Source organism: Propithecus coquereli, unplaced genomic scaffold, assembly GCF_000956105.1.
Source record: "Propithecus coquereli isolate 6110/MARCELLA unplaced genomic scaffold, Pcoq_1.0 Scaffold45, whole genome shotgun sequence".
Taxonomy (NCBI): Eukaryota; Metazoa; Chordata; class Mammalia; order Primates; family Indriidae; genus Propithecus; species Propithecus coquereli.
The window spans coordinates 7,813,845-7,822,709 of record NW_012150285.1 but is presented as its reverse complement, the minus strand read 5'-3'; the positions used below and the strand labels follow the sequence as shown (position 1 = coordinate 7,822,709).

Below are 8,865 nucleotides of genomic sequence, written 5' to 3'. Positions count from 1 at the left end.
CACATATTTCTAGTATTTTCAACTATGTAATTCACTTGCTAGAGATCAGTAGTATCAAAGAAAAGTGAGAGATCCCATCTAAATATTTACAATACGAGAGTCTTTCTTAAACTTCTTTAACAATGGCAAGGTTTGGATGGTATCTGGACAGTGTTAAAGAATCATTTTGATGACCAAAAAATAAGTTAACAATACATGGAAAGTTTTCTTAAACACATCTTAGTACAATTTAAAGATATGGTGATGAATTGCACATATTTCAAAAAATGATCACATTTTCTTTAACGGTATCAGTAATAACATAAAACATGTCTACATTTTTTAGAATAGGAATCACATTCTTATAACTTATTGGGAAAATCCAAAGCTGGCTAAAAAAAAAAACCTTTTTAAAAAAAAAAACCTTTTTGGTGACTCCAGAAATGTCTTCCGAAGATTTACAAATACAAATGTTCCTTGTAATCATTTCTTGCCCCAAGATACTACCATTCTTACTAGGATTAATGCCGTAAGGAGAGGTTTTGAGTTATACATAATAATTTTTTAAAGTCTGTTTTCCCTTATTATTTGTTGAGTCATGGACATGTACTCATAAGGAATTCTCAAGCTACTATATAACATGAAAATTCACTCAAGGTAAATTTTCAATTACTCCTTTAAGAAAGATTTTCCAAATGCATACGACTGTGAACATACTGTGGATATAGAAGAAGTTTGCACCTTTTGCACAGAATGAGGACTCCTTCTCGCTGCCGGCCCAGCTAGTCTGTGATGATCCACCCAGAAACAGCAAAGCTGTCCTGTCTGGGGCTGCTCCAGGGTGCTAAGCTGATGCTGTCAACTGCTAACATGCAAACTGAACGGCAGCATCCACGTCTGAGACTGGCTGAAGCATGAACTTTACCTACGTCTCTTTAAAAACTTCAGTCTCATCTTGGAGACAGAGCTACATTAAAGACAACCAGAAGGTTCAAAGCTTTGCTCAGAATACTCAGAGTACTGTGCAAATTTTGATTTCGGATCTGATACTCACACACTATGTTTCAAATAAGGCTATAAAAAGATACAAACAAAAGCGGTGTTCAATTTTCACCAAGATTATACACCAATGACAGTGATACAGATTTAAAAACCCTACACCAGACTGGTAACTGATTTAATCATGCACTCTATTATAAAAAAGGTGATTGTGGACATTTCCCTTAGTTATTATGAATGTAACCAGCTCACTGGTACCCAATGGGTCTCTGTCTCTAATTTGTCAAAAGTTGTTTTTAGTTCCTTGAACGCCATGGTGAGATCATCATTTATGATAATTTTGTCAAAAAGATGACCGTATTGACTTTCCATTATTTGTGCAGATTTAATCATTTCTTGAAAGTCTTCTTCCTACAAAAGGAAGTATTTTTTTTAAAAATTGGTTAACCAGGCAATGACCTCACTTCACATCAATGCAAACACTCTACAGTCGGTTTACCTAATGCTGCTCTGAGTTCAGTCTTTCGCCTCGGCCAGAAATAAAAATTATCCCCTTTAACGACAAGTTCTTCAGATGCCATAATTCCTAATATTATCGGTCTGATTGGTTTGGACAAAGCAAGAGTCAGACAAGAGTGAAAACTCCTGCCTTCACTGAATTTCAGGATAATTAGTCACTAATTCATAATTACAGGGTACATCAGTATTACAATAGCTATTGGGGGAAAGAAGAACTGTTTACTCTGATGCTTTGGCTGCATCACTTATGCTTATTCGTAGGAAGGAATTTATAATCTAAACTCCTTTTTCAGAGTTGGGAACATTTATATAATAAAAGGACAGTTATCATGCTCTTCCTGTGTCTCGTTCGAAGAGTTTCAGGAGCCCTTGATGTCTCACATTTCTGAAGCCGGAAAGTATTTTAGTTGGCCTCGTAATATAAATGTCAGCCAAATCCTTAGATTTATTTATCTTATCACTTATTAACTTCATTGAGAAACCTCTAAATTTATAAATAGCATAACTCTTCACATCGCAACATAATGAAATAATTTCACAGTCTACATTTCAATGTTGATAAGATTTCGCAACAGAAAATTTAACTTTCTTCTTCAAGAGCCTCGAGGAGCTGAAGTCGTGTGACAATACCAACTCAGCATGGATACGTTTGTCAGCATTTTAGAAGAAAGATACTTACAGAATATTGACAACTGAAAACATGATCTGTATTTTGTAACCACAGCGAACAGTTTACAGATTAATACAGACTAAGGTTAAAGATGAGCTAATCAAGCGGAGGAGAAAATAAAAAGCTCTTGACATTTAACTTCTTTGCTTTTTATTTTTGGTCCAAAGATAGAACATATTAAGATTAAGAACAAAAACAATAAAAGGCCTTGCCAGAAGCCATTATAGTCAAAATCACCATTTCCGATAATACCGACAGGAAATACAAATATTATTCTTAAATAATATTAGTCTATTTTTCCTATTCCCAAAATGGTGCTTTTTCTTTTACTGTGCTAAATATGATTGTTGATACAAGGAGACAAGCAAGGCAAATTATTAAATTTTTCATTCAGACTATTAATATTAATGAGTAACAGGAACCAACTTTGGTATCTCTAGCTTCAAAAATAAAGCTAGTCTGAAAACTAAGTGGTCTAATGTTCATATAAATGTTCAGCCTACAAAAGTCTGAAATGTATGCATAATAGTGAACAAATTAGTTTTCAGTCAATTTACTATGATGATCTGTCCACAGAAGCATAAAAAGTGCAATTGTTCAAAATGTGCCTAAATACAATTCCTTTACAGATTTTGGCTCACAATTTCACGTGTTGCGTCTGTCCGAGGGCCCTGCAGCTGTACACACGCTCTGCCTGCTGCTCGTTCCCCGCCACCGAGGTCACCACACTCACCGTGAATGGCTTTGCAGCACCCTGGTCGTCTCTGCTCGATATAATCTTCGCGTTTTTTCTTGTCTCTCTCAAACGCTCTATCGACGGAGGCTTTATAAATATCACATAGGGCTTAAATTCTAGTGTCCTTAAATGCTTCACTGTCTGTAAGGAAGAAAAGAACTTTTCTCATATTTCTTCATAGCATCATGAGTTACTGAGTTTTCTTTCTAAGGAGATAACTCCTCAAAATTATCCTCTTAATTAAAGTGAGTAGGTCTTTCGATATACTATTATTTTATCAATTAAATGTAGCAAACACACCTGAAAAGAAATTAGAGAATGCAACTTGTGTTTTGAAATGTTTTGAAATACACCATATGAACAGAAGTGGCTAAAAGTACCACAAAACTGGTTTTTGGATCAAATACCCAACATGTAGGTCTTCCAGCCATCCCATTTAAGCCCATCCCTCTTCCAAGCCTGAGTTCTCCTTTTTCATTCCTTCCTCCCGAGTGCCCTGCAAGGGCAGCCTCCTGCTCCCCAGGAAGCCTGTCCCCATGCCCTCATCAGATATCTTATCTTACGTCCACTGCGCGTCTGGGACTCACCTACAGCCAAGGGTGACGGATAGAAGGCTGAGAGCTGAGGGTTATTCCTGATCTGTATGTCAGGACCTCTCGGAATATGAATATAAATCCTAACTCCACCGAAAGGTCTGGCAGACGGGCTACATGTGCACGTGTGTGCATGAGAGAGGGTGGGCAGCGCTGGTGCGGCGGAGGGGAGAGGCTCGGGGAGGAAGCGTTGAAATGACGCTGTGGGGACCTGAGCCTGAGGGCTCAGCACGGCGGCAGAGAGGTGGCAAGGGGGGTTCCGCACAGGCGAGACGACCCCGTCCACAGCTGGGGCCGAGTCGGGAGTCAGCCCCGCTGCCAATTGTTGGGACTCTTATTCCATATTCTCCTGTCTTAAGTGGCGCAAAGGGCTTCTGCAGGTCACTCTGGCATTTGGAGTTGTGCACCCAGGGTGCGACCATTGGGGAAGGAGACTCTGTGGTCCCTGGGGATGAGGAAAACGCAGTGGGTTGGGTATCAGCTGGAGGCCAGATGACTGGACAGGGAACTGAATGGCTTCACACTGGCATTCCCAGTCCAGGGTGTTCCTGAGAGTTACCTGGGTGACGGGCAAGGGTCTCCCTGACAGCTGCAGCCGGGATTGCGTTCAGCACAGTTTCTGTGAAATGCCCTCAGCTCTGCAGGGCTCATATTGCAAGGGGATGTACGAACCAAAATCAAAGAAAGGACTGAGAGCCAAACTGTGCACTGTTAAAAATTACAGACACTTAACACACAAATACATTGTGCACGTAACGATGTATATACTTTAAAAAATACAAAATATATAGAAATATCTAAGAGTCACCATAGGTGGCAAAAACTGAATATAATCAAGAGTTACAAACACAGATTTTGAGGCTTCCTCCACTTCTCTTTCTTAATAACATTATGGGTATTTTTTCTCACCAAAGATGTCTCAAATTACATTTAAATGCTTTTGTCATCTTAGGAAAGCCACGTGTATGCCAAAAGTGGGTAACTTCAGATCTGCGTCACGTGGAAATGGTCGTGTGCAGTGTCCCGTCTACTTACATGAGGCTGGACGTCCAACAAACAAACTTTGTTTTTAGCGAGGACAGAGCGCACTGAGTCTATACTCGTGCCATAGTAGTTGTTTTTATATTCACCGTATTCAATGAACCTGGAGAAAGAGACGTATCAGAATCATTTGTGAATTAAAAATAAATTATAGGTAGCAAGATATAATTCGTAGCGAAAAGACATTTTTGCTGAACATGTAATTTTGTTTTTACTGTGTTTAATAAAACAAATAGGGCCAAGGACTTTAGAATGTCAATTTTAAAAAATCTTCTATTTTACATTTTCACATTAGTAACACTTGCTTGTATTACACTTAAGCAGGAAAAAAAGTACTTTGGTCCAGGGGTGTTCTAATGTTTTCCATCACCCTTTTTTTCAGAACTAATGCAATGCAATAAAATAGTGAATAAGCCAAACAATAGAAACTACTGAAATTTCATTGCACACTGCGGAGTAACCCAGCTCGGCTTCAGAACTGGAGGCGCTGGGTGGTGGCTAATGGAGCCGGGGCAGCCGATCGTGTGCTATAAAAACACCGTACTGCGCCAAATGCAAAAAAAGCGTTTCAATGTTTCAATAAAATCCCACAGCCCTGCCTGAAAACACACATTGCTTCTGATATCCTAAAATATTCATGCTTCAGCAAATGGAAAACCAGAGGGGAGAAAACTTAAGAGTTAGCTAGAGCAGAGGGCACAAGCAAGATGATCACCATTGTTTCAACGTTTTGAAGAGCCAATGAGAGAACAAGGGGGCTGTGTGGGTGTGTAGACTGGGGATCTAGGGATATGTTACATAGCTGCTCATTAGTTTTTAAATTAAAATTCTATCCAAATTATATGTTAAGATTCAGTAACTGGGCTGGAGGAAGGTCACAGTAAGCCACTAGCAGCCTTCCCTCGTACTGCAAAATAATTCCTTTACTTTATAGAAATGGAGCAGCTTGAGGTTACTAAAAAAACAGAGGTGAAGATTGATAATAATTTCTAACTGGATTACCCCCTTTTAATCAGTTTCAAATATTATTATGATAATTAAACTGCATTTCAAGTGGAGGGGACCCCTCGGCCACCTGGAACTGGAGAGACAGGCAAGTGCCTACAGACATCACCCTCACGAAAATTCTCGAGAATGTCCGCATACTTGTTATTTTGTACGTCTGTCTCGAACAAATGCTTAGAGATGAAAATATATTCGACGCCATCACTCTCCTGGCTTCTTCTTGCTCTGGTAGTGTCTGTGGTTTAATGAAAAAGCAGTTAGAGAAGCCCACATCAGCCACCTTAAGGAAAATACTAAAAAAGAAACCAGCAAGCATATTTAATTAAAGTTTTCTTAGACAGGATTAAAAACTTATAAAAAAGAAAATTAGCCAATAAAATACAGTAAAGTGTCATACATTCAGATTTTCCGGTGTTATTAATCTGAAGAAGGATCAAAAATTAAATTATATCACGTGTTTGTGCTATTCTTCATATTTTGAAGGCTCTCTAATATGCTGATTAAATAAGTGGTATTTAAATCCTTGAGGAAAAAATCCTTTCTTTGGCAAATAACATGCCTATTATCTTTATTTGCTGATTTTTATTCATTGAAGCAAGTCTATTGTCCACTAGGTTGTTAGGTAAGCTCTGAAATTATTTTTTGTCCTCCTCGCATGGTACACAGCAGTTACGCCGTGCGTGTGAATGCTAAATACCTCTATGTGCTATTCAGTCCTCCTTTACCAAGTTATAAACAGCATCTTTCTGAATGCTTTTGAACTCCAAACCTTTCAGTAATCTTGCCTAATTATCTGTTAGTGGATTATAAGGGATCAGAAAATATAGGATTAATTAAAACAACAACAATAACAGCAACAAGGAAGCCCGAGGTGCTCCAGTGCTGACATCACAGCCCATCCTTCCTGCAGATTCTAATGGAAAACTCCGAACCCCAAACAGCTACCAGGGCACTCTGAAAATAAATAATACAGGTAGACTGGGGAAGGGAGCCAATCTGCATGGGGAGGAGTCTATTTTCCTCTTAGCTTTGCCCCAAGGGTGGGAATCATTCTCAGAGAAGCATGGCAGGATGTGCAGCTGAACTCCAAGAGAAGCCCTTTATGGGGAAAAGAACCAGGAAAAGAAAAAAGCCTACGCAGGCAGGTTGGAGAGTGTGGAGAGAAGGACCTGAAAGTTAGAATGATCAAACGCTTTAAAGCAATTATTAAAACTGTGCTTGATAAGGTAAAGGAAAATAAACACGAATTGAATAAAAATATGAATTCTTAGCAGAGAAAACAAAACTATAAAGAAAAACCAAATGGAAATTTTAGAACTGAAAAATAACAACACCTCATAGAAGCAAGTCACTAGATGGGCTCAGCAGCGGAATGGAGATGGCAGGGAAAAGTGCCAGTGGACTTGACGACAGATGGATAGAAATTATCTAATCTGAACAACAAAGAAAAAAAAGATTGGGAAAAATATACATGCAATCCCAGGGACCTGTGTGAAAATACTGAAATATCTAACATATATGTAATTGAGGCACTAAAAGGAGAATAAAAAAGATTGGGGCAGAAAAAAAATATATTTGAAGAAATAATGGTGTCAAAATTCTAAAATTTGGTAAAAGATAAACTTACAGATTCCAGAAGCTCACCAAATCCCAAGCAGGATAAATTCAAAAAAAACCAAAAGCCAAGGCAAATAAAAATCACTGAAAGCAGCTAGAAAAAAGCAGCGCAGGACACATAAGTGAATAATGATTTATGATTTATCATAAATCATAAAAACAGGAAATCAATGAAATAGTATCTTTAAAGCAATGAAAGACAAGGTCTACCAACCAAAATATCTTGCAGAGATAAAGACAAAATAAAGACCTTCTCAGATGAAGACAAACTAGCAGAATTCACCAGCAGATTCCTCAAAAAGAAATGTTCAAGAAGTTTCTTAGGCTGAAGAGAAATGATAAAAAGGAAACTTGTACCTTCAGGGATGAAGAAAGAACAAATAATTGAATAAATATAAAAGTCTACTTTTCTCCTCTTTCATTCATTAAAATATATACCACTATTTTAAAGTAAGTCTGATGGAGTTTTCAATGTATGTAAAAATAACACATTTGACACCTACAGCAAAAGGATGTGGGCAGGGGTAAAGAGATGTCTACAGTTGGTTGCAAGGTTTCTGTGTTTTACGTGAAATAGCACAAAGTTAATTCCAAGTAGATTGTGGATGATTCGAGCAACCAGTAAAAAATTAACACAAAGAGATATAACCTGAGAGCCAATAGGTAGATTAAAATGGAATACTAAGAAACACTCAATCCAAAAGAAGGCAGAAAAGGAAGAAAAAGAAAATGAAATACATAAGGGACAAACAGAAAACAAATAATAAAACAGTAGCTTAAATTCAGTCACTTCCATAATTCAGTAAATGCTCAATGGCCTATATACCAAAGGCTGGCTGAACCTTTGAAAACCCGTGAAATTTGCCATATTAACAGAATAATGGAAGATAATACGTGATCATTTCAATGGATGCAGAGAAAGCATTAAAAAAGATTCAGCACCCATTCATGACAAACCAGGAGTAATAGGGAAAGTCCTCAGACTAACTGATAGAGGCCTCGGTGAACCAACGTGGTGCTTAATGATAAAAGACGGAATCATCTTCCCCTGAGATTAAAAACAAAGCAAGTCCGCTAAATAATAACACAAAAATAACTTGAAAAGGATCAAGGCCTAAATGTGAAAACCTAAAACTATAAAACTGACTATAAGACTGACTACACCAAGTGTTGACTAGGACACAGAGCAACTGGATCTCATATACACTACTTGTGGGTTGTAAATGGTATAACCACTTTGGAAAACGGTTTGGCAGTTTCTTTAAAAATTATATGACCTAGCCATTCTACTCCTACTTATCTGCCTAAGAGAAATAAATATAAATGTCCATCAGAAAATCTGTACACAAATTTCATAATAGCTTTATTTATAGTAGCCAAACATGGGGATGGGGAGGAACCCCTAAATGTCCATCAACAAACAGGTGAATGGATAAACTGTGGTATTTCCATACGACGAAATGCTACTCAGTAATGAAAAAAGATGAATTATTGATCTATGAAACAAAACAGGTGAATCTCAAACTCATTATGCTGAGTTGAAAAAGTTGGACAAAGAAAAAATAGGTACATACCATATAATTCTACTTATGTAAAATACTAGATGATTCCAGCTAATCTACAGTGACAAAATGCTGATCCATGGTTGCCTGGGAATGGGTTGGAGGGATGCATTACTAAGGGCACAAAGAAATTTTTTAAAAAAA

At 37.8% G+C, this 8,865-nt stretch overlaps 1 protein-coding gene across 1 annotated transcript in view; it reads right to left on the bottom strand.

Moving 5' to 3' along the window:
- Nucleotides 1-688: 688 nt before the first annotated feature.
- Nucleotides 689-8,865, bottom strand: part of MPP7 (membrane protein, palmitoylated 7 (MAGUK p55 subfamily member 7)) — a 153,941-nt gene continuing 145,764 nt past the window's right edge. The window contains exons 12-15 of the mRNA XM_012654848.1: nt 5,684-5,777; nt 4,532-4,640; nt 2,901-3,044; nt 689-1,389 (exon numbers count right to left, since the gene is read on the bottom strand). Coding sequence (XP_012510302.1) covers nt 1,210-1,389; nt 2,901-3,044; nt 4,532-4,640; nt 5,684-5,777 — 527 coding nt within the window. The 3' untranslated portion in view covers nt 689-1,209. The remainder of the gene's footprint in view (nt 1,390-2,900; nt 3,045-4,531; nt 4,641-5,683; nt 5,778-8,865) is intronic.